Source organism: Pimephales promelas, chromosome 20 (genome assembly GCF_988280905.1).
Source record: "Pimephales promelas chromosome 20, fPimPro1.hap1.1, whole genome shotgun sequence".
NCBI lineage: Eukaryota > Metazoa > Chordata > Actinopteri > Cypriniformes > Leuciscidae > Pimephales > Pimephales promelas.
In genome coordinates this window covers 20,853,619-20,878,808 of record NC_142788.1, presented here as the reverse complement: position 1 = coordinate 20,878,808, position 25,190 = coordinate 20,853,619, and the positions used below count along the sequence as shown (strand labels likewise).

Here is a 25,190-nt window from a genome sequence, read left to right as displayed (position 1 = left end):
CATAAACTTGATACCAGTTTTTCAATCATTTGTAGCCCATGTAGAAAGGCTTGTTTGGCCATACCTGCAGCTGTATGTATTATAAAATACATTAAAAGGTTACCTATGCGATTATGGAAGTCAACATTTCAGTACATTCATCTCTTATTATCTTCTCTTAAAGGAATAGTTCACTTTAAAAAAAAAAAACTTTTGCTGATAATTTACTCACCCATATGTCATCCAAGATGTCCATGTATTTCTTTCTTCAGTCGAAAAGAAATGAAGGTTTTTGATGAAAACATTCCAGGATTTTTCTCCATATAATGCACTTTACTGGTAACCAAACGGTTTAAGGTCCAAAAGACAGTTTCAGTGCAAATTGCCAACTGTTCAAAGGGTTTTAAACGATTCAAAATGAACGAATCTTTTTCCGAGTCAATTCCTTCATTTTGTTCGTTGAATGAACCAAATGACACGAAAAAAGATTCGTTCATTTTGATGAACGAGTTTGAACAGGAGAGTCACGAATGTGCATCACAGAACAGAGCAAGGTGACCAGTTGAGCTTAGAAAACTTAAACTTTGTTGTTGTTTTTTTTTTTTTTTTTTAATTAGCGACCATTTCGCTTGATAAGACCCTTATTCATTGTCTGGAATGGTTTAAAGCCCTTTGAACAGTTTGCACTGAAACTGTCTTTTGGACCTTGAACCGTTTGGTTACCATTATATGGAGAAAAATCCTGGAATGTTTTCATCAAAAACCTTAAAAGGATAGTTCACTTTGAAATTAATTTTTTATATGTTTTAGCTTACCTCAAGGGCATCCAAGATGTAGGTGTCTTTGTTTCCACAGCAAAGTTTCCACAGCTTTGTTTCCGAAAGTCTTACCTTTCACTAACATATTTAGATATACGGGAAATCGCAATGGAAGACGATTTTGATATATCTAAATATGTTTAGTGAAAGGTAAAACTTCCGAAATCGCCGTGTAAACAATGACGCGCGAGAGATCACTTCCGGCTTAACGTCTGGTGACGGTTCAGTTCGGTTCAGTTGGACATCTGATTCAGATCAGTTCGACGGCTGTTAACAAGAGGTAAAAACTATATAAATACTGTTCGTTTTCTCACACAAACCGCTCGGTTCGTGTCTTATGCCATCAGTGTGTACTTACATTCACGAGTCATTCAATCGTGTTTAATTTTGACTTTTCTGTGCATGCTTTTTGAGGTGGACCCCCTAAAACTGCATTATAGGACTGACAGACAACAACGGTTTGACCAAAAAATATCAAAATTGAAAATGCGGTGGAAACAAAGACACCTACATCTTGGATGCCCTTGAGGTAAGCTAAAACAAAAATTCATTTCAAAGTGAACTATCCCTTTAAGTTCTTTTCGACTGAAGAAAGAAAGACATGGACATCTTGGATGACATGGGGGTGAGTAAATTATCAGCAAAAGTTTTTGTTTTAAAGTGATCGATTCCTTTAAGTTGCACAATTATAATCATTTTATATACATTTTAGTTGCAAGTTCATTGCAATGGTTCAATGTTCAGACAGGCCATTCTCTTGCATTACACCTCTATACAGAATCTGTAAAAATGTCCATCTGTTGTGTGAGGTCAGTGGTTGGTCTACTATCAATCAAAAACCACAGTCTCTGTGGCTGAAAGAAATGTTTGTTCAGTACATCCCCTGTTGCACTGTCTTGTGAGGCTGTTCTCCTTTCCTTTCACCATCGGCATTAACTAGACCCATGTTTCTGGTTTACTTCGTGGGCCTTTTGGCTTTCCAAAACGAGATCCAAAAGCTGTGGAGTAAGAAAGGAGTCATCAACTGTTCACATGTCATGCATTGGCATAGTAGTACCACCAGGTATCAACGTGAACTGAGGAAATTTAAAATGGAGCAGCTCCATCTGGTGTCAACTCTCAGAACAACAGTTTGACAAACATTTTGGTCTTTTAAAAAAGTGTATTTTAAAATAGCTTACAAAATAAGAATCCAACAGCAGCACCATAGGGTGGTGGTGGAGCAGACTGAGGCGGGGCTGCGGGAGGGGCTGAAGGTGGAGCTGGGGGCGGGATCGGAGGCGGAGCTGTTTTTGCTGAAAATGTCATTTAAATGATGTTCAAACCACACACATGAAGCTGCTTGTCATTTGATTTAAATGCTTATTAAATTTAGTACAATTAGTTGTATCAATAAGGGAAAGAAGTGGTTATACATACGCCTCTGTTTTCCTTTCAAAAACTTGATACTCTGTAAGAAAAGAAAAATGGATTTGCATTTATAGAATCTGCTTTTATCCAAAGCAAGTAGGATACTATTCACACATTTAAAAAACTCTAAAATCTATCAATGGAATACTAAAACAATCTCTGTGAATGGCCACTTTAAAGTGGATTTAAGTTATGCTATACATTTTTCAGTATGAGGGTCCCACGGAAAACAGGGAGTACTAAATAAATGTTTATTTGCCATCAATAAACTGGATTTGACATGTCTATTGTGCCATGCACTTTACATGTACCAAATACAGAGACTGTAGAAGTATAACCTTGGTCCTGGCCTTGCTGACCAGTGAAGTTTTCTCGCCCCCTCGGTTTGTCCGGTTGTCTGTTGGTCCGGTTGCTGCTGGCTGACTGCTGGGTGCCGTCTGGTGCTCTACTGAATTGGCCACAGAGCAAGCTAAACTAAGGTTGTGTAGTCTTACTTATGCAGTTTTTTTTTTTTATATCAATCACTGTCAATGGATTTATGCTGTCACTCACCTTTGCCTCCAGTTGCCATGGTTACAGAGACTGGAGGAGTCACCGGAGCCACAGATAGAGGCTCTGTAAAATTAAACACAGCTGTGCACACAGATCCAATAATAGTGCGCCATCTTTATCTCTGTCGCACAGTGAAAAACACTATACTGCAGAGCACTTGAGAGGGTACATTTGCTTGTGCGTGTATGCTGTAATGACACTTTTGACTGAGGTGTGGGAGGGCACAATGGAAACACCAACCTACCTTGTTTTGAACTTTTTGATCTTACGCTCTGTTAGAAAATGACACATTTGGCAAGAGTGAGTCAAATCATACAAAAGGAAAGTCATAGCACAGCACCTCTGTTCTGTATGAAAATTAGAGTGTTGTGGGTCAGCTTTTGCTATGTGCTTCTAAATGTTGACAAAATTCACTTCTAGCATACAGTGTAACATGTAGGGAGAGTATAAAGCTAACCTTGCTTCGGCTCCATGAACTTTCCAGGAAGGATCTGGGTTGGGAGCTGCCTGACCATTCAGATGATGTGCCCACTCTCTGTCTCTGCTGCTCGGGCTCAGCTGGCAGACAGAGGGCGTTGTTGTCAGATACTTTAACAGAAAAATATCTTTAACAAACGTAGATGCACAGTTTTTCTGTAGACTGTAAACTGTACTGTATACTGCACCTTTCTCCGTGGGAAAGATGAAAGATTCTGGAGTTCTTTCAGGAAGTGGTGGAGTGACAATTTCTTTATGAAACAAAACAGCAAAACGTAGCCTACTGTGAGTTTGTGCACATTTCATTTTATATCAGATATTTTCTTTTTTTTTTATGTTTGAGATTGTATAGGCTATTGAACAATTTCATTTGTGTATTTAGCCTAGTTAAATGGATATGTGATTCAGTACCTGTCCCTGGAACTGGTCTGAACGTCTCAGATGTCTGCTCGTGTGGTGTTAGGGTGTGTAGTAGAGATTCTGTGGTCAAAAAAGGGAAGTAAGTAAATAGATCTATATTTAAAAAGTAATTAACTAGAATAGCACTGAGAGAACTTACTCAAGGCAACCAAACGGGGTAAAAAAAAAAGTACTAGATATCACCATATTTCCCCAGTTAATTAATAACATTAAGAGTTGCAAACATTTTTGTATGACAAGTTATATTAAGATGCTCTAGATACATTTCCAGAACAGAAGTCTGAACCATAGACAGTAAAAGAGGTCTGAACACCTTTTTGTTTCATTTTGTTGACATAGACTAGAGTTAGGTTTTACAGATGGGGATTTTGGATTTCTCTTTTTATTATATTATAAATCTGAAAATAGTGGCAACACGAATCCACTCAGAAGAATTATGTCTATCAAAAGACTCGTGCAGATTCGTTTACTGGTTCATTTGGTGACTCATTCTGTAAGTTACATCATTACCAGTAGTTGGCGACTAGTGAGTGTCTTTTTTATGGCGTTCAGATTACCACAACAAAAATACATAGTTAAAGCTAAACAATCATAACTGATCAGCACGACGCGCGTCTTTGTGATCAGCACGACGCATGTCTTTGAAACAAAAAGTAAGTAGGCTAAGCGACCACAATAACAACCATTATTCATGAAATATGTCACGCCAAAGTTTATTTAATGAGCACTTTCACCTCAGCTACAGTAGGCTAGCATAGCATTCACCTCAGATTTCTCGTTTTTTAATGTTGTAGGTATTTATGATGCTTTTTCATCTCCCCTTAGGCCTTAATATATTTGTTAATGATAATTGAATCAATCGACTCGTGTCTGAAGTTTTTTGTTTGCTTTGTTGTACTTATTATAGATTCGTTGTAAAATTGCGTTTATTTATGGCATGTTTTCGCTTGTCATCACTTAATGATGTCGTCAGCTTTACAACACACCAGTATCTGTTTTCCTTTTAAAAAACTTAACTTATTTTGCTTGTTCACTGTAAATGAGTCTTACCCTGTGGATGTGTGTACAGAAGGGGAGGAGGACTGTGACTTGTGATCGCAATAGGACTGAGTGGGATAGATGATACTGCAGGAAAAAAAGAAGTTGTCAAGTCTGTAGCCAAAATAAATCTATTGCTGGTTTGCTTAGAGGTAATATAGTTAACTGACTTACCAGGAAGTGACATTCTAAGTTTTAGGCTCTGAAATAAAGAAAACAATCCAGTTATGTCTAATTTTTATTGTTCTTATTTATTATGCTAAGCAAAATATCTCCAGAAGTTGCACCAGATTGCTGCTTAATGTCGTGGAAATTTTAGTGTGTGTGTGTGTGTGTAAACAACATTGTTTGAGAAAACTTGTGATAATGAAGTAATGAAGAACCAATCAAATTGTAGGGAAGTTGTGTAATGCATTAATGGGATTTGTCTGAGATCCTCCGGCCATGCTTATTGCTTCTTTTTGGAAGACTCTCTGAGAACTGCTCGAGAATTCCTGGCCGTAATAAAGAGCATTTAAAGGACAATTACTCAAGTCTGCCTGTCATTTAAGCTGCACAGTGAAGAAAACAAGTGAGTTCAAATTATCGACTCGACTGTAGACTGGCTGGAGTAGCCTATAGGATTAGACGGATGCTGTAGTCGATTGGAGACTCGCTGAATATATAGACGTGCTAGAGTATAATTTATGGTAGTTAGGTTTAGGGATTAAGCTAGAACATTAATTAGTCTATACATCTACTGCTCTGCATCACCTCACCTTGCTTCTTGACCAGGATCGTTTCATGTCTGTCTGAGCTTCAGATGTTTGCCCAGACCATTCTAAAGATTTCCCAACTCTCATTACAACATCCTGTGGCATTTCCCGTGTCACATTTTGTACCAAATCTATCGAAAATAAGATGCAAATTAGACAAACAAAGTGACCAGATGAAATTTGATGGTGATTCATCATCAATGCCTGTGATCATCATACCTTTATCCATGGCCAATTCAAAAGACTCTGGAGTTCTCTCAGGCAGTGGTGGTACTGGTGAAGGCGGGCTGTCTAGAGGAAACGGGAACATTTACAGGTGCTTTAAGACCACCACACACATTTGCATCTATAGACACAAATGTTCAAGTTTGCATAATGCTCACCTTTGTTAACACTCTCAGAGCCTGAGCTGGTTGGGATCACCAGTGTCAACAGCTCACTGGTTTCACTGATATCTGGAAACAAGACCAGTGAGATATATATATATATATATATATATATATATATATATATATATTAAATGGTTAAATTTCTAAATTAATATTGAATCAAACAATTGAATCATTCGACTCCTAAATTTCTGGAATCGTAAAGGTATATTTTTGCTTTGTTGTACTGATTTTAAAGATTCATTTTAAAATTGTGTTTATTTATGGCATGTTTTCGCTTGCTTAATGATGGTGTATGTCTGGCTTTTTAAAAGAGCAAATTCAAAGTTCACTTATTTTCTTGTTCACTATAAATGGTTCTTACCCTGTGGATGTTTGTACAGAAGGGGAGGAGGACTGTCACTTGTGATCACAATAGGACTGAGTGGAATAGATGATACTGCAGGAAAAAAAGAAGTTGTCAAGTCTGTTGCCAAAATAAATGGTTTGCATAGAAGCATGCAAACCTATTTATAGAGAGAGAGAGAGACACCTATATATATCATTCACACATTATAATGCATTATATGATCTCATGACTAATCAGAACCAAAGTTATAATACAGGTGAAACTGAAAAAAATGAGAATATATTGCAAAAGTTTTAGTAATTCAACTTAAAAGGTGAAACTAATATATCATATTACATGCAAAGTGAGATATTCCAAACCTTTATTTGTTATAATGTTGAGGATTATGGCTTACAGCTTATGAAAAGCTTTTCACAATATTCTCATTTTTACCTTTGGGTTTTCATAAGCTGTTAGCCATAATCATCAAAATAATAACAAATAAAGTCTTGGAATATCTCACTTTGAATAACTGAAATAAATGAACTTTTGCACGATATTCTAATTTTTCGAGTCTCACCTGTACATTATAATTCTTAATTTTACACCATTAGAAAGTATAAAGCAATACAACATATGATAAACAATGTAATCTGCAAAAAGTTTACTTATTTATTTGGTTTACAATAATTCTTAAAAAGATTTAATGTATTGCAACATACATTTTAAATTTGTTTCTATTTCTTTATGCATAAAAGCTTAGTGCTTAACTAAAACCGAAATAAATAAAAAATAAATTAATACTTATTAAAAAAAATTAAAGCCAATTCAAAATATGCATATTCTAATGTTATATAAATAATACTGAAATCACATTGGTGACAAGTGGACATTGTGTGTTTCTTATTTAGACAGTGAGTTGGACTAACCGTTGATTTCTTCTGCCAGTATAAAAGACTCCGGCGTTCTCTCTGGCAAAGGAGGAGGGGTGTCTTCATCAGATGAAGGTATATTTGCACCTATACAAATTCATAAGTGATCCATCATAAATAATGTTTGAGAGAATCAGTTGTTGAAAGTCATAGGTTTTCATACCTGTTTCATTGCAGTTATGTTTTGGCAGTTCCATCACCTGGTTATTAAGCTCTAAACTAGGTATTGTAAGACAAGGGTTATTAAGCACTAAACTAGGTATTATGGGACAAGGGTTCTCTATCCAGATTTCATTAACCATAGAGTCCATAACACTGGGATTTTCACCAGCCGGTGGAGACTCAGGACCAAAATAAGGATCTTCCACAGTGAAGCAGAGGGTGCTGGAGGGAATAGGCTTGTAGTCTGTGCCAACGGGACTAACATCTTGGTTTTCTTCCCACTCCAGATGCTTCATATTTGGCCTCAGCTCCTGTACTAGGCTGATGGGATGATAACATGCAGCTTGGGTAAGATCAGTGTTGAGGCTGGTGGATGGCTCAGTTCTTTCATATCCACAGGTTGTAACGTCTCTTTGAGGGGTTGGTGCTACGAATGACCTCTGGTTATTTATCTGGGCCTCACTCATTGTACTGAGCATGTCTGCAGGACTGACTTTGGAGGAGATGACCTCTTGACTGAATGGATGTAAATGTGGTTGTGGCCAAGAAGTGATGTTCTGTGTAATGTGATTGTGTTCATCCATTAGGATTTCCATCTCATTTCTCCTATTATAACAGCAAAAGATTTAGTTATGATCGGAAATAACACAAAACAGTCACAGTGTGTCTTAGACAAGAAACAATTCAAGATGTATTTTATTAATTATCAATTAGGCTTCTGTTTAACTCTTTATGAAGGACATACACAATAGTAAAGACTCATAACTCCAAAACTAGCAAGGAGAGTCAAAAGGTAGGTATCATCATTTGATAGATAATGTTTACAACTTTTTTTTTTTATTACATTTTGACATTCTCATGCCGAGAAACTGCTGATAAAAGACAAAACGTGTGCTCAAGGAAATATTTACTTTCTATTTTGACATGCAATAACTCAGGAAGGAAATAAGGAAAGAGCCGGACAATATTTCTTTCAAAGTAATCAAAAGTTATAGCATCTGGAATCAGGGTCGGCTTTTTTTGGACCGATTTGTCATTTGTTATATCTTTAGATCTAAGTGAAAACAAACATTTGCTCAAGTTTAGTCAAAGCCCAAAACAATTATTAGACCTTTTTAAATGACATGACTCATGATGTCTTTGACATATTACCATACATAGTACAAATATTTCATGAAATAACGCAGCACTACTTAGCAGTTAATCAAATTTGCCACATTGTAAAGTTCAGATTCTAAGCTTTGGAATAAATGGAACTTATTTTGTGTTGATCAAGGCAGTAGTTTTGAAAAATATGATTATAAATTGTTTTGTAGCTAGGTGGCGCCCAACGGTACACTCTGGTTTATAGGGACGACTCAGCACTCCTTTAAGAGTTAATCAGAATGGTTAGATGCATTAAAAAGCTGAGTTTCTTAAGCTTTAAAATGATAGCTTACCTATTTTGTGTTACTACTTTAGGTCATTATTAGGCCATTAGCTCAGAGGGGAAGGTCGTTAGCTCATTGATTTCTCCGGAAGGTGTTAAAGTTGTGGCTTTGTGGTTGTATCAAAATTGTGGTACTATCTCTGTCTGTTTGAGCAGCCTGACTTGGCAACACTAGCTCAACCAAGGACATTAGTTTGAGGGTGGAACATACAGTATCTGTTTTTGACCAATGGCGGATGGGTGAATCTTTGGGGGTTTTTTAACTTTGGGGATGTTATTGGAGCAGAAATTACACAAATGAAAAGAATTTTGAAAAATGTGTCGGTGTTGTTGTTGTTTTTCATACTATGAAAGTCATTGGGGCCCAAAACAACATAGGACCCCACTGACTTTTATTGTATGGACAAAAGCAATTGAAACGTTTTTGTTTTAAATATCTACTTTTGTGTTTCACAAGAAAGTCATACAGATTTGGAATGGATCCCCAGACAGCAAACTGACATTGAATCAACGTGGAAACGACGTCTCTCATGACATTGAAACAACGTTGATTTTGCTCATCGAATTAACGTTGAACCAACGTCAGACGCGGCATTCTTCGAAGCTAAATGAAAATCGAAAATTGGTTTGCGTTCATAACGTTGAAACAACGCGTTGATTTCAAGTTGATTTTCCGTTAGTTTTGAAAGAATGACGCGTCTGACGTTGGTTCAACGTTAATTCGATGAGCAAAACTATGTCAGATCAACGTTGTTTCAATGTTATATTTCCACGTTGATTCAATGTCAGTTTGCTATCTGGGTCAGCATGAGGGAGAATAAATTCTTCATTTTTGGTTGAACTATTCCCTTAAAATGTGGATTAATACCATTGAAATGAGAGATTTTCTCAGACCTGTGCTCAGTTTGACGCAGCGCTCTGAAGTCTGTCTCAGTCTCTGATTCGGAGTCGCTGAAATCTGAGATCTCACTCCCACTGCTTATGGTGACAGGTAAGGTGGGAGCTGGCACCTGATTGATGATCAAATTAAACTGTTCATGACTCAGATCAGCAAAATCCTCTGATTATGATGTGTAAAATGTCGTAACTAGAAAGCTAAATCAGTGGGAAATCAAATGACATCATTTATGTAAATACAGAGTGAGTAATAATGGTGTCTAATCCGACCTCTCTGTTTGGTTCTTCCATTGCTGCTAGATATCTCTCAAACAGCAACTTGATGGTCCTGTATACTAGTTCATATTGTTCCTAAGAGAAGGAGAAGAAATGTAGCATTAGGTAAAATTGAGGCGTTTTCGTTTTTATTGATGATGGCAAATGAAGGAGAAACCATTTTGGTTACCTTAGTCTGAACCACAGAGGGCCGCTGTGTACGCATGTCCTTTACCAGTTCAAAGATGCTGAAATTGTCTGGTATCATCTAAACAAGAGCAAATAAGATTAACATCTGACCTAAAGTATGAGACAGAAATTTTTGTCTTTATTTTTGTGATGATGTTTTGAATCCTTACCTGTCTCTTCAGTAGATTCCAGGTATAGTCGATGGCACACAATACACCCGTTCTTCCACAGCCTGCACTGCAAATCCCCAAACAGTCCCAAGAGAATGAGCCACAGTGAAAACACAACGATTCTTACATTTTTACACTTTAATGTAGTTTAGAGGTTACATTTTTCTACATAACACTGCTGTGGAGTCACACGAATGATTTCATTTTAACAAGTCAATTAACTGCTTATACGGTTCTCGAATAATCTGTGTGGAAAAGTTAATCATTAAAAACTAATTTGAAAAACACTGATTACAATTTTTAGCAAATCTCAAAATTATCATACTAGACATTATACTATATTAGTATTTTCTCTAAATATTATTGACCTCCATTGTTCAGACTGAAAGATGAATGTCCAAATAAAACTATAATTATATATTTTTCAGTCTTAATGGTTAAGGTAACTTATAAAGAATGAATTTCTCTTCTGTTGGTTATGTAATGTCTTTCAGAATAGCCTTAACTGTCATTATAACTCTTGCTTCTTGGGGTATTTGCTTCTTGTTGGTCAACCACCTACATATTTCCTGTGTACAAAATGGTGGTGGGCATTTTCCATGGTTACAGATACAAACAAATCTTGCGTTCATGGCCACTGAGCGCATGAGCGCAGTTTTTATCTGAATAGCCCCCAGCTGCAATCATTAATCATAAATGGATCATATTGTTTCCATCACTTCAGAGACAGGCATTTACCTGCAGTGAATGCAGATGGGAAGCTCCTCGTGATCCTGGTAAATGCGCATGTCCTGCAGCAGCTCCAGGATGGGAGGGATGGAGTCAGGTACTCCGTGATCCGGCCAGTTCACATAGTGCAGCTGTTTCAGTGTCCGGGACACCTGGAAATAACCGGTGTGATATAAAGCAGTTTGATTTTTTTTTTTTTTTTTTTCTGGCAACCTGTTTGATTGTCATTAAACCACCACATTTTGGTGGTTTTCTTTCATCACTACAAAACATTTTCGGAAATGTCAGCACCTGTCTGTGTTTATGTTTGTTCCACTACAATGTCTGCACTACAGTTGCTGCACTTGAATGCTTTTGTACTCTTGCGAAGTGACATTTCAGTGAGAAAAAAAGATATATCATTGGCCACCACAACAATGTTTGACCTATATCAATACTTTTATATTTTGACGAACTTGACTCAAGTGTGAAAATATCAAGCGATCAGTTTATGAACTTATTTAGCTTATATTTTAGCAAACATCTGGACATTGAAGACAAATGATTAAGAATACAATAGAGAAGATTAAAAATAAAATAAAAAGCCAAGTAAAACAACCTCTTTTTTTTGCGCTTACACTTAAATTATGTAAAGAAGAAAATGAAATGAAATGTTATGTGTTTTTACCATGGAGCAATAAACAAATAAATAAATAAAATATGTATAATTCAAATGAAATTACTTATTATATATATATATATATATATCCGTATAAGAGCTGAATGACTCTCTTTGAAAACTTTTTTCAGTGCATTGAAGTCAAGACCAAAGAACTGTTACTTACTTGTTTACATGTCACCTTCAGCGTCCTTATCAAATATTCTCCCTTATTCTCATCAGACTCCTGGACAAAAGCATGTACAGTACGTGAATGGAATGTTCACTGGATCATTAATGTGCTGGTAATATTTCCGATAGTGTAAGTCAACAGTGAATAACTATTTGCTTATCTACAATCTTACATTTGACTATTTATTTAGAGGGATGCATCAATATTAAAATTCTGGTTGACACGATAAGCTTTCGTGCTATAGTCTAACAATTCTGTACTATTTTGTCTAAATAAATTAAACAAATAATTTTTTTTTTTATTTAAGCAGCACAGATTATACAAGTTTTATTAAACTATTACTGTTTTCAAAAATAAACTTTACACTGAAAGAAAAAAAAAATCGAGTACTAGTAAATTTTCTTCTAGGACATTATCCGTTAAGATTACAGACATTTTCTATTTTTACAGTGTGAGCTCTCTTTTTTTTTTGGATCCATCTTGCAAGTTCGAGATGTAGCCTACTGACGTAGTGTTCTAGATTCATGAATGCTGAGAATCAAGCTTGAAAAGGCATGTGTCTGAGTGCATATAAAACACAAGGACAGGAAGTGTGGTGTTAGTGAAGGAAGAAGTGTCTCTTACATAGTGTATGGTGAAGGGCTCACACGCAAACACATGCTCCTTTGACTCCGGCCAGTAACGCTCACATTTTTTCTGAAATAAAGAGGAAATGCTGCATTCAGTCTCAACTGCTCCCCTGTATACGCTATGAGAATAGCACTGTAACAATTTCAAAAGTTGTGATAGGGTGGGAGCTCAAGATAAAAAATAAGAAAATGTCATGCTTGATGCATTGCTTCACTTTTCTGAGGCAAGAAGGATGTGGTTAATAAAAATGTAACTTTGTTACAATGTTTTCTTTAAGACACGGTGACTGACAACATTTCCTCTAATACACTGTCAGTTACAACTTACCCTTCCCATTTCAAACTCTCGGCAAGCCATCACAATAACCTACAGAGAGAGAGAGAGAGAGAGAGAGTTAGTATTTCCGCATGAGAATGATTCTCCTTTGCCAGAGGTCGAACAGGTTGAACCTGTTTCGTTTTTTTTAAATAAAGTGGAACGTTTGTGAAATGGTCATACCTGCACATTGTATTCCCACAGCATCCTCCAGAAGTCAAGCACAGTGTTTGGCAGCGGGCCTTGTGTGGCAATATATGCCCTAGGACCCAACACCCCCTGAGATTAATAGAAAACAAATAGCAGCTGTTACTGATATTTTCTCAGTGATTGTTTTAAGCATTACTTGTGTTTATTCTGCATTGAAGTATTGGATTTAGTGTATGTGTACATAGCATGATATCTTTCTTGCATATAACCATCTTACCTTAATGAAACTAGCATTAATGTAGTCCGTGTCATGTTTGGATTTAATGAGGGAGAGCTTTACTCTGCTGTGATCAACTGTGAGAAAATACATTCGTTAGCATCTTTAACATTACTGTAATCATCACGATCATCATCTCATGTGTTTTAACACAGCACAAATATTGTACTTATCTCTCACACATATTTGTGTCATTTGCAGTTTCAGCTTTTCTAAAGCAACAACCGATAACGACAGTACAGTAAAGTACTTTATATTCTGGTATAATATAATTAAAATACAGTATTCATGTTCATGAATCGCTCACTGTGTATGTATTTACTGTCTACATTTCTATGCTGTCTGCGTGACGTTATGTGTTCTTTGTCATGGATTTGAATGTTCTGCACAATTTGATATAACCACTATGCAACTGCATTGGCTCTTGTTCTGGACTGGGCAAATGTCCATTGACCATATGATTGATTATGTGACTGTATGATTTATTGTGCATCCTTGAGCTCGAGAAAGGCACTATAAACTATATAACTTGAACATATTATTATTATATTATATTATTAGTGAAAATATTGTACTGTACAGTATTTTATGGTACATTATAGTACGGCAATATAGTATACTGTAATGTCCTTTAGGATAGTCAGATTTCAAATGTAATACTCACAGGGAACAATGTCCTTGTATCTGTTCTTCTTCACGTTATCTTGTTTGTCCGCAGCTGTGGAGGGGTATGTCTTCTCTGCTCGATATTTTGTAGACTGCCTCTTCAGTTTCTGTTTTGACCAAATTACAGGATTCAGTTGTGATTTTGTGCCTTAAAACTTTTTGATTTTCTACATACTAAAGGTTTCTACAACCCACAAGTTCAGGGCTCAGATGTTAATATTGATATTAGACACAGAAGAAACTTCTAACAGGGTTAACCCTTTTATCCATTTTTGAGTTTTTATCTAAAGGCTTTTTTTGTAGTTATTTTTTAGCTTGGCATGAAAATAGCCAAGGAATTAACCTGGCATGGGATTAAGACACTAATCAACCAAGCAAATATGGATATTATTATATTATTTAAGACATATTATTATATTATTTAAGACAAAGCAAAGTAAGAAAGTCTTATTTGCCATGGTTTTGATATCTCAGCAGCAGTGATCAAAGACTAACAGAATGCAGTTTATAGCCCTGTGGTTAAGATCTGTGAAATGGCTGTGTATATGCGAGTGTGTGTGGCTGTCACAACATGCATGTGGGATGTACCATCGCTCTCCTTTGTGTGTCTCTGAGCACAAGAACCATGAGACCAGACCAAGACTTTCCGACCACAGCTGAGCTTACAAGAAGCCTTAAAGTTATAGTTCACCCAAAAATGAAAATTAGATTTACTCACCCTCAAGTCATCCTAGACTTGAAGTCATCCTTTTCTCAGACGAATAAAATCGGAGTTATATTAAAAAAAAAAATGTCCTGGCTCTTCCAAGTATTATAATTGCAGTGAAAGACCGTTTCTGTTTTGAAGTGCATCGATCCATCATTTAAAGGCCTTCGGAAGCGAAAATATAAAGTTTTAAATAAATTTATTTATATTTAGCTTGTGGAGCTCTTTTATGATGGATAGATGCACTTTTATGGACTTCAAAACAGAAATAACCATTCACTCCCATTATTAACCTTGGAAGAGCCAGGACATTTTAACTCCGATTGTATTCGTCTGAAAGAAGAATGTCATATGTACCTATGGCTTGAGGGTGAGTAAATCATGGGCTAATTTTCATTTTTGGGTGATCTATCCCTTTAAGAGCCCAACAAACAGTGAGCACATATAGCAAGCTGAGTAATTAGCATGGGATCTCTGAGCTGAAACAGTCAAAATGGCATGTAAGGGACCAGCCATCACGCTGTGGGAAACCCTTAAGTTTTGGACCTTGAGATTGGACTCTCACTGGCATTTCTCTACTTTTATGTCCCTTGTGTCGGATCGGCGCGGTCCAGTAGTTCTGCTCTCAGTGTGATGGAAACTTAGCTTTCCATGCTCTGCCAAATTGACAGTTTCTCTTCCTGTAAACGTTCCTTTAGTAAGCGATTCAAATCACTTATTATGGCAAAGGTCTTGTTTGCCAGCAGTTTGACAGACATAATAAAGCAGCAGCATGTTTTAAAGAGCAGTTTATAATCTGGGTTATTATTCACCCTTCATGCGAATGAAAATTGAAAACTGGTTGGTTTGACATTGGGTGTTGGACACTTTGCAGCAGCTGAGGACTATAACAGACACTGTGTAGCATTCAGGCTAGACCACAGAGCATGTTTTGTTCTGCTTAACAGGATGAAACCATGGTGGCAAGGGCATGCCTAAATAAGTTTGGTACTTCAGGGTTTGTTTGGCGCATTATAACGTTGTATATATTATGTTACGAGAGTAACATGTACCTGTGTGATAAATGTTTAAGCCTTAAAAATAGTGTGATATTACTTTTAAATTTTCTGTTATGGCTATTTGTATTGTTTGACAATACAGTGTTGTAACCATTTACAGCTGAAGTTTTCCAATATTTTGATGACAATGACCCCAAAGTACAATATACGCTAGATGTTTTCATATAAAAAAGAGCCATTAATTTGTGAGAATAAAAATGTGGGATATTATAAAGGCAACATTTTTTATTAAATTAAATAATAGGCCCCCTGCACACATGATATGCAGAAAGAAAATCTATATTGTGGCCACAAATGAACAGTTCATTAAAACGCCAACCGTTTTACTAATTTTTTCCCTCGTTTTAAGTCAACTATGCACATAATATAATAATTTGTTCCCTCGTTTACTAAATCGTGGCAACTTTGTAATAATTTGTTCCCTTGTTTTAGTTAAATTGGTCAAATTGAGGAAATGAATCTTGTGCACACAATTTTGTAAAATGACAGAGAACGAATTATATTGTGCGCATGATTTACTTAAATTGAGGGAATCAATTATTATATCAATTTACTAAAGTGAATTTTTTTTTTATGTATATTTTATGTGTATATAATAGCAACAGGCAGCACATACCCTCTGGAAGTGCCCAGTTTGGAAACCTCTGATTTTGTGGACATTCTGCCAAAGATGAATTGACCAAAAATGATCCTTCAAAACATTTCCTCAAAATGCTACTTTGTAGACTCTGAGAGCCACACATTTGGCATTAGCTCAACTCTGGTTTCTCTAGCAGAACTGCATGGTGCTATAGCGACACCAAGGTCATGAGACTGATGCCCAGTCAACACCGAGAAGATAAGATAAGATATGTCCAGCTAGCATGGAACGTTCTCATAACTTTGGCTAACATTCCCTACAAGTTTAGTTAATGTTTTAAAGAAAATATTTAAATGTAATGTTCAAAGAATGTTCCTAAGGTAAACAAGATATAACGTTTTAACTAGAATGTTTTTAAAGAATGTTATTCGATCTTTTAAGAGAACATTCATGGAACAAACAGAAAACTACCTGCTGAAAATGTTATAAGAACAATGTTAGAATTAAATGTTTTAGGAGAACATTCTGGGAACCAAAATAAAACTACCCACTGAAAACATTATCAGAACATTGCGTGGAAATGTTCTCAGAACATTTTTAGAATTTCTAGCTGGGTTACGTTATTTTTTAGTTTGGTTAAGTTCAACAAAGAAAGCTCTGATTTCTATTTAAATATAATGTATTTAAATCAGCATTTAAGGGTGTTATCTGAAAACCACAGTCCATCCCTCACTGCCTAACATCCTGTTTCACTCTAAGCAACCGAATTCACTCTAAGATACTTTTTAATAAAAGTGTCTTCCAAATTTAGGAGAACGAACTCATTTTTGCATTTTCTATTTTTGCATGGGTTTAAGTCGAAGTGACACAGCCCAGGATGGGTCATCATGGGTAACTCTTTCAGTCATCAATGCCATGACTGTTCACATGGAATATCTAACAGTTGACAAAAAAGGTTCATTTGGGGAAAGAAAATCTAAGCAGTAGTGAGACGAAGTACTACTTGGGGCTCCCTGTTGAAGACAGCAGCCATAGATTCAGTAATCGATTAGTTAAATAATAAATAACAAAACTTCTGTTATGAAAGCTTCAATCGACAGGCACTATTTAAAAGAGGAAGTCCTCGCTTAGCCATCAGCTCATGGCCAGACACATTTTATTTTTAGCTGGCTTTCAGCACATGCATATAATGTAAAAAAGCAGAAACATTGGCAGCTTTTTCAACCTATCCATTTTATCACATGACTTGAATCTGAGCATATTTTCAACCTGCGGTGACATTTGTAAACGCAAGACCTAGTTAATGACTTACCAAAAACTCTCCGGCGAAGCCGTTCTCTGCCCCTTCTTGTTCTGCTTCCTTGCTGCCGATTTGGGCCAGTAGGTCCCTCAGAATGCAGGCTTGGGCGTCCATGGCATGATGTATGTCACAGCAGATTCCTCCGTCATGTCAGAGAGAGGGGAGATCGGTGGGCTTCTGAAAGGTGTCCATCTTTGGCTTTCTCTCTACGTGTGTTTCTTGTAAGTCTACAGTTGAGTTGAGGAACTGTGCGATGTGTCGTCACGGAAGCAGTGGCAGCAACTGTTCACTAGTTTTGTGGTCAACTCGAAGTATCACTGTGACCCTCTCCACCCTTCATTTCTTCCTTCAGATTATCTCACTCTTTTTTTTTGTTGCATACCTGTTATTCTCTGTCTGCGGCCTTCTCTGTCTTTCTGCCCAACACTTTGTAGCACAAGGTTTTAGAGCCAATACCCCCCATACAGGAAGCTTTTGTGGGTGGGTGTGCGCTTGTATGTGAAAAGAAAAATAGTGAAAGAGTCAAAGTCATTTGCTTCATTGCTGGAAGCGGCCAAGCCTGTTTGATGACATTCGAAACAGTTGAACTAGAATCTAGAGAATGTGTAAATGTAGTTAAACCAGAGAAAGATACTTGTGTGGCTCTTGGAATAAATGTATTCAGGCAGTTGACCTGACATGTCAAGCAGTGACTGCAGTTTGCTTAAATGGTTGATTTTTTTTTTAAATTCTTGTATTAATTCTAATATAAGCATTTTTTTTACTATAACAATACAGTTGCCAACATTTGAAGTGGATCAAAAAAGTTAATCAAAGAACACTCTAAAAATTCTGGGTTGTTTTAACCCAACTTTGGGTCAAATATGGACAAACCCAAACGTTGGGTTAAAAATGTAATTAAAAAAATTAACCCAATGGCTGGGTTTGTCTATATTTGACCCAAAGTTGGGTTAAAACAACCCAGCAATTTCATTTCAACATTTGAAGTAGCCACTTCAAATGTTGACTACTTGTTGACTGTGTGTGTATATATATCTGTGTGTATGTCTCTTTTTTACTGAATTTTTACTACATATTTGAAGTAGTTTTTATGCTCAACTGCCTAGTATTGTTTTAATAGTTAATAGAGCAAAATAGTTATATACACACACATATTTAAAATTGCTTCTTTTATGTAATGTTCCTTGCCATTATACACAAGTCTTCCATCTAGTGGCTGTTTGTTGAAAGTGCAGTCTCTGACCTTTTCCTGTTCTGTCCTGATTCACTGGCAAATGTTCTATTACAGGAATAGCACTTTCTATTTACAACTTTCTAATTTCGGCTTTAGATTGTCTGTATTTTAATTCTTATTGTTGTGAAGTTTTTGCATGGAAAATTGCACTTTCACCATTTCTAGAGTCTTTTTTTAAGTAAATTTGTACTGCGTGTGTACTTATGTCTGCCAGCATACTGAAAGAAAGACCCCACAAAGCTATTTGAAAACAGTTTGTCCATCACCGCACAAGGCGCACATCCTGTTTCATTCTATACAACTTGCACAAGGTGCACCACAACATAATATCCACACCTCCATTAGCACTATGAAGGGCTTGTTCATTTTGCTTGTTGCACAGAGTAAGTCTCTTTTTACTGATTTTTAAAAAACATATTTGATGCAGTAGTTTTCATATTTATCTGCCTAGTATTTGTTTAGTAAATTAAACAAGTAAATTAAACAAGTAGTTAAATTAAGTAGTTTTGTAAGGAGATGATGGCTGTAAAAGTGGTTTTACCTATAGTTGACAATAGGATGAAATACTATATCTGTCATACATGACCAACAAAAAAGTTGGACAATATTTTGGTATAAATTTTTAATGATTTAAAAAAGATTTTTTTTAAAACTTAAATAGTGCCTGTCAATTGAAGAAAATTGTAATTTCTGCATTTAAATGGTTGATAATTTGATTTCCAATCATAATGCATGATAAATGAGCTGAACTGGCTTTGCCTGAATCTCTTCCTTTTGTTCTCTTGTGAATCAGATTCTCTTGTTTAATTGTATAACATGCATTTACTTAAAATGTGATTCAGAAAGTTAAACTAAATAACGGTATCTGAGCAAAGAGTGAGAGATATAACCACTAATCTCAGTTTCTCAGCTTCTAAACGCTCATAGGTTGAACAAAATGACTAACATGTACATAAAAATTGTAATGGGTTTGCTAATGATTTTTTTTAAACTTATTTTAAATTAAAATGTTTAAAATACAATTTGTTTTAAGAGTTTTAAAAAATCATTTAAAAATTTGAGATGCATTGTAGGGAAAACACTTGGTTGTTGATTTGGATTTTAAGATGTGGATGTTGTACTCAAAAGTAGAGGCAGAAAAAGGGGCGGGTATTAAGCAGATTAAATGATTGGAGAAGTCCTGTGTATGTGTCACAGTCCTTCGTCTGCACCATCCTGTCTGCGTCTCCAGCACTACACTTCCCATGATCCTCTCGTCTGCACACCTGAACTCACTCCCTCATCAGCCTCCCGTTCAGCGTCCTGTTCATCTGTTTCACCTGTCTTCACCTCATTATGTTTGATTCTTCCATGTATTTAGTTCCCTCTGTTCATTCTGTCCTGGTCAGTCAATGTGAATGTCACCAGAGAGAAATCTGTTGTTTTTATCAGTTTTTATCCAGTTATGACATTTTGATTTAAACATTATGAGGTCATTTAGATGGGGTGAATTTTCATATCGTGCTGATTTTAAATCCTCCAAACAAAACAATATTTTGATGATCATCTTATTTATGCAATGTTTAAAACTGTGACTTTTTCTCTAGTAAGTATGCAGTTTCAGTGTGATAAAACAAAGATTCAAGCAACAATTGGACGCACGTTCACTCTTACCTGCACCTACAGAACAGACCAGTTCCAATTTAACAAGAAGTACTGGTGTGCTGGAGACTCCAGAGCCTCGTGTGAGGTTCTGATGGACACAAATGGATTCACACAGGCAGCGTACAGAACACGGGCACAAATCATTGACAGAGTTTCTAGAGGCTTGATTGTTAATGTAAGAGATCTAAAGTTGGACGACACTGGGATATATTGGGTGGCGATTGACAAAATTTATTCTGATATAATGACCAGGATCCAAGTTACAGTAACAAATGGTAAGACTTTATTTTCATCATGTGTGAAGTATCCTAAACCAAAGTAAGATGTTTGTTCTATTAGCCTGCACCATCTTGAGTTCCATGACAGAACTTTTGTATTTAATTTCAGAGGCTGTAATGAAACCACACTTTTGGCCTCTCAGTTCTCTGGAGATGATGTGCTGGGGACAGCTAGTTGTGTTTCGCTGTTGGAGTGAGAGAGGAACGGATGTGCAGTACACTTGGTTCAGAGTTGGAAAACCAAACAACATTGTCCTGCACAATTCCACTGATCTCCATCTCCATTGTTCAAATATCACTGAAGACAGCCAACTTTTCTGCTTGGCCTCTAATGATGTCAGCAGCCAGAGCAGCGAATTGATTTCTCTACAAATCCTTCAGCCTGCAGACAAGAACTGTGTTTATCTCATCTCATCTAAGGGTGAGTTGAACCTGTACATTGATTGTATATTACGTTTTTATTACATTGGAATTACTCTCTGGAATTCTTGATTCTGATTGGCCAGTCACATCATTTAGTCATCAGTTATTTTTGAATATTTGCCGTCATTTGTCAACACCCACCCAATCTCAAAGGATATTGTTTCCTGATTATTTTACGAGGTGTCAAAAACTAAGCATGAAGCTCCACCCCTAAACATAACCATCACTTGGTCATAAACAGATCGTACTGTAAGGGGTATACAGTCAAAGACCCAGAACCAGATATGAAGAATGAAGACCCAGAGTCAGAATTGTGAAAAAATTTAAGAAATGTTTTACTGAATTTAGTTTGCAGTGTCATCAGCAGAAGTCAGCTTCAAGACTCTTCCAGGAGTTTGTAGGCCGCCCCGCTTACAGTCACAAAGATCACAGCAGTTATATTTTTTCCAAGGTCTAAGCTACGTCATTGCAAACAGGTTGAATGATTCTCATTGGCTAAGAAATAGATAAACATAGTAATTTTCCACACATATACAGATAGACGGAAGCATATCTCCATCGATTATGCAGCTGAGACTCAGAGTGCTTGTCATGACCTTCGAGGTCGCAGATTTGGATTGCTGGGCGCCAGCATGTTCAGAACAACAACTCAGTCAATCTCCAATAATGGCAGTGGTTCCTTAACCTACAACCAAGAAGACTAACACACACACACTCCTACACACTGCTTTTCCAAGGTTGGATTCGGCCAGGCTCTAACTATAAACAAGAGAGTCTTCTCAAAACATCAAGATAATGCATTCTTTCTCTCAAGGATAGCTAAACTTTAGTCTAACTGGAAAGTAAGGCTTTAATAAAGAAATGGTCCCTTAAACTATTGGCTTCAATGACCCCTTTATGTTTTAACACTTTGGAGACCTTGCTTTCTAAAAAACAATAGAAATCCCTATTTCATTTCTGGAAGCTGGGCTAAATGAACAAGCACTGTTGCTGCATTCAGATATCAAATACAGAGTACATGCAAAGAACATTTCAGCAATCATACTGGTAACTTCTATAACAAAGTAAAATCTCACAAGTCTAGAGAAGTCATTCAACTCAATTCAAAATCTCACATGGCTAGAGAAGTCATTCAACTTAATATTTAGAAGGAAAAATATTGAGTAATACCTTGATTATAATTACTCATCATTACATATACATTGAAGCAGTATGAAAACAGATTGTAATTCATTAGCCACCAATTCACCAAAACATAAAATAGTAACAAATGCCACTTTTGTCTACTGCAGTGAAAACGACCTCTGGGTACCTATAATACTAACGTGGCTTCTGTATCAAGGCCGTTCTTTAATAATATTGTATTAATTTTACATTATAATATTGGAATGATCGTCATGTTGATAGGCCAATCATTTCATAGAATGCAATGGTGTTTTCATTTGTAAACTTTTGAGTACATTATAGTTTTACTTCACTTGAATGGACATGATGTAGTGTTTCTTAACTTTTTTTTTTTTACAGTAATATTATATTTTTTGTGCCGTATTATATACATGTTTTTAAGATGTCTGACAAGAGGATGAACCTCACTTTGTTAATTAGCACTCTCTAGCTATGACTGCATTAGAAGCACAACATCACTCTCAACATCCATCCAAACTACAGAGGAATTACTGAGCTCTGCAACAGTCTCTCAACCCGCATGGAGTCAGAATAAGACGATGTTAGTGAGAAATGAACAGAAAACTAAAGATAGTAAAATATATGTATTATAATTGTTTTAATTCAATTTCAACAAATGTCTGTACGTTAGAAGGCTGAAAACTATTATGATCTTATTCTATAGGTCTTGGTCTGGCTTACCTCTATGGCATGAGTGTCTTCGTTGGCTTCTCTTCTCAGCGATGATTACCATCTTATATCTAGTGCTCACATGCTCAAAATTAACATCCAGACGGCTTAAGGCTCAAGTCAAACACATCTGACTGAGAAGAACCATGATCACATCTTCATTACACAGTGTTTTTATTCATGGTGTGCATACTATTTGCATTATTTTTACTTCATGATGACTTCATGTCGATTTACTGCACATGTTAGCTCTGAATTGATATGCTTTGTCTTTATTATCCACAAGGTGTTCAAATAATGTAGCCCCAAACTGCTTAATCCCATTCAAACTTGTTTAGATATTTCAGCTTTAGGTGTGCTGTCTATATTAAAGGAAAATATCACACATAGTGATGAACTGATTAAATATTTGTGACCTTGATCCATGGACAGCGATCAAGGGACTGTAAAGATGGATTTTTTTAAATACTTTTGTTCATTTAATGCAGAGATTCCCAAACTTTGTTAACAAAACCTATATATTTCAATGATTTCACAACACATTTTCTAGTGTCGGTAAATGGTCACAAGACATGGAGGTAAATAAAATGTTTAGTGATTTATTTGGTGTAATGAGTAGGCAGACAAGGCAACTAAATATTTTTTAAAGATCTACAGTCTTGTTCTTTCATATTCCAAATTTAGTTGTATTCATCTTTGTTTGATTTTCAATAAATTGTCTCGATGCTTGATGTGATTTGAGCTTTTCATTACTTACCTCTTGAAACTGTTGCAGTGAGATGCCCGGAATAGCCTTTAACTCAAAGACAAAAATCAAAATGATAAAAAAAAAAATATTACAGCTTACTAACATGGACGGCAGCAGCAGCTTATATTATACCAGTAAAATAAATATTTTTAAATAGTAACCATACTTTTTTTCAATCTGCAATGCTGGCAGTTTACATATAATAATAATAAGTTTATTCCTATGAAAAAAAGCTACTTTTTTTATATATATTATTTTTTTTTTTTTACATTTGTTAGAACATTTTTTCAAGTTGTATCTTAGAGAGAGAATCATCTCGAACCCAAGAATGTTCATTAAAATGTGTTGTCCTTGTCCCACTATGGTCTCTGTTTTTGAGCAACAGAAAACAAATTACTCTGGAACTATTTTTGGCAAGTTCACCAACGTTGAGAGACGGGGATTTAAGTTTCAGTCTCTCTGTGCTGCTTCCTTCTTCATGTCTAATGAAGTCTGTCAATGTCAGAGGTGAGTTACTCAATCATTCTATTTTGGCCATTGTGTTTGAAATACAAATAATTGTATCTACAAATATAATGCCATGTTTTGGTATATTACTGAGATTTCATTTTATCTATCCCACTGAGCAAAATGATGTCCAAAAGACGTCCTTTCAACATCTTTGTTACGAAAAGCCGAACGTTGAAAAGACGTCCACTGAGGAGCCAGAATGAAAGTTTTTCTGACGTCTGTTCTGCACGTCTGATATAAACGTTCATTACACCTTCGTACAAGTTTAAAAAATAGTTCAAATGTGGCCATTGTGGACATATTTTCAACATCATTTATGGCCTCATTTAGACTATTTCTACTGTTTCTGGACCAAATAAACACTCAGGATGCATTAAATTAAAACTCAAGTTTATTTCAATGTAATTTCCTTAGATGAGGTTTAGATGTTGATATTTGTTTAATTTTATGTCACCATGGTGGTGATCATTGTTTGCTTTTGTTGGGCTCTTGGTCCCAGTTCTTCTTACTTTAGCTTTTATTTGGCTGTTGTAACTGTGTGTTTGTAAAACACAATGGTTATGGCAGAGATCGGCTGTACAAAGGCACAGGCAAACAGAGCGCCAAGCACTTGCTCTGGTGTGCGCATGTGAAAGATTGCACCCTTACATTTATGGTCTGAAGTTTGATCTAGTCACAGACTACAAAGCATTCGAGGCAATTTATATCCCTTGCTCAATATCATGTGCATTAAAAGGTGGGTCTTGAGATGACAGATTTCCGGGTGATTCATTTACCTGGAACAAAGAACATTGCAGATCCTATGTCACGTCTGCTGGGCCCATCAGCCAAAGGTGAGATGCACCCAAATAAAGCAGAAGAGTACATGCGGTTTATAGCAGTTTGTGTGACACCAAGTGCTCTGACCACCAAGGAAATCATACAGAGACTGAGAACTGCTATTCAAACAGGTTGCTTTGATGACTGTCCTGCATACAGACATTTTGCAGGTGAGCTATGTGTCATTGGCCAAATAATACTCAGAGAAACAATAATTGTTTTGCCACAGTGACTGCGAG

The 25,190-nt window shown here is 36.2% G+C and overlaps 2 protein-coding genes across 11 annotated transcripts; one reads left to right on the top strand and one right to left on the bottom strand.

The window, feature by feature from the left end:
• Positions 1 to 562: 562 nt before the first annotated feature.
• ptpn22 (protein tyrosine phosphatase non-receptor type 22) lies at positions 563 to 17,923 on the bottom strand. Of its 8 annotated transcripts, none has more exons than XM_089124498.1 (29): positions 17,454 to 17,923; positions 13,796 to 13,904; positions 13,132 to 13,208; positions 12,888 to 12,983; positions 12,717 to 12,755; positions 12,384 to 12,455; positions 11,754 to 11,813; positions 10,939 to 11,081; positions 10,201 to 10,267; positions 10,032 to 10,109; positions 9,857 to 9,937; positions 9,584 to 9,699; positions 7,262 to 7,866; positions 7,096 to 7,185; positions 6,203 to 6,277; positions 5,833 to 5,904; positions 5,669 to 5,740; positions 5,453 to 5,580; positions 4,869 to 4,896; positions 4,707 to 4,781; positions 3,648 to 3,716; positions 3,425 to 3,487; positions 3,217 to 3,347; positions 3,004 to 3,031; positions 2,760 to 2,840; positions 2,567 to 2,676; positions 2,217 to 2,247; positions 1,979 to 2,092; positions 563 to 1,795 (listed from the first exon to the last, which is right to left on the bottom strand). In XM_089124498.1, the coding sequence occupies exons 1-29, from the start codon at positions 17,553 to 17,555 to the stop codon at positions 1,734 to 1,736; spliced, it is 2,874 nt and encodes a 957-aa protein (XP_088980624.1). In that variant the 5' UTR covers positions 17,556 to 17,923; the 3' UTR covers positions 563 to 1,733. The 8 variants fall into 8 exon arrangements, with proteins under 8 accessions (XP_088980624.1, XP_088980622.1, XP_088980625.1 ...); XM_089124496.1 differs by having other exon boundaries at positions 2,546 to 2,676; positions 17,454 to 17,922; XM_089124499.1 differs by having other exon boundaries at positions 2,546 to 2,652; positions 17,454 to 17,922.
• On the top strand, positions 7,547 to 23,603 carry LOC120462977 (uncharacterized). Of its 3 annotated transcripts, none has more exons than XM_089124510.1 (5): positions 7,547 to 7,608; positions 20,262 to 20,594; positions 20,707 to 21,018; positions 22,626 to 22,746; positions 22,870 to 23,603. In XM_089124510.1, the coding sequence occupies exons 1-5, from the start codon at positions 7,590 to 7,592 to the stop codon at positions 23,006 to 23,008; spliced, it is 924 nt and encodes a 307-aa protein (XP_088980636.1). In that variant the 5' UTR covers positions 7,547 to 7,589; the 3' UTR covers positions 23,009 to 23,603. The 3 variants fall into 3 exon arrangements, with proteins under 3 accessions (XP_088980636.1, XP_039507669.2, XP_088980637.1); XM_039651735.2 differs by lacking the exon at positions 7,547 to 7,608 and adding an exon at positions 18,371 to 19,058; XM_089124511.1 differs by lacking the exons at positions 7,547 to 7,608; positions 22,626 to 22,746 and adding an exon at positions 18,371 to 19,058.
• Positions 23,604 to 25,190: the final 1,587 nt, after the last annotated feature.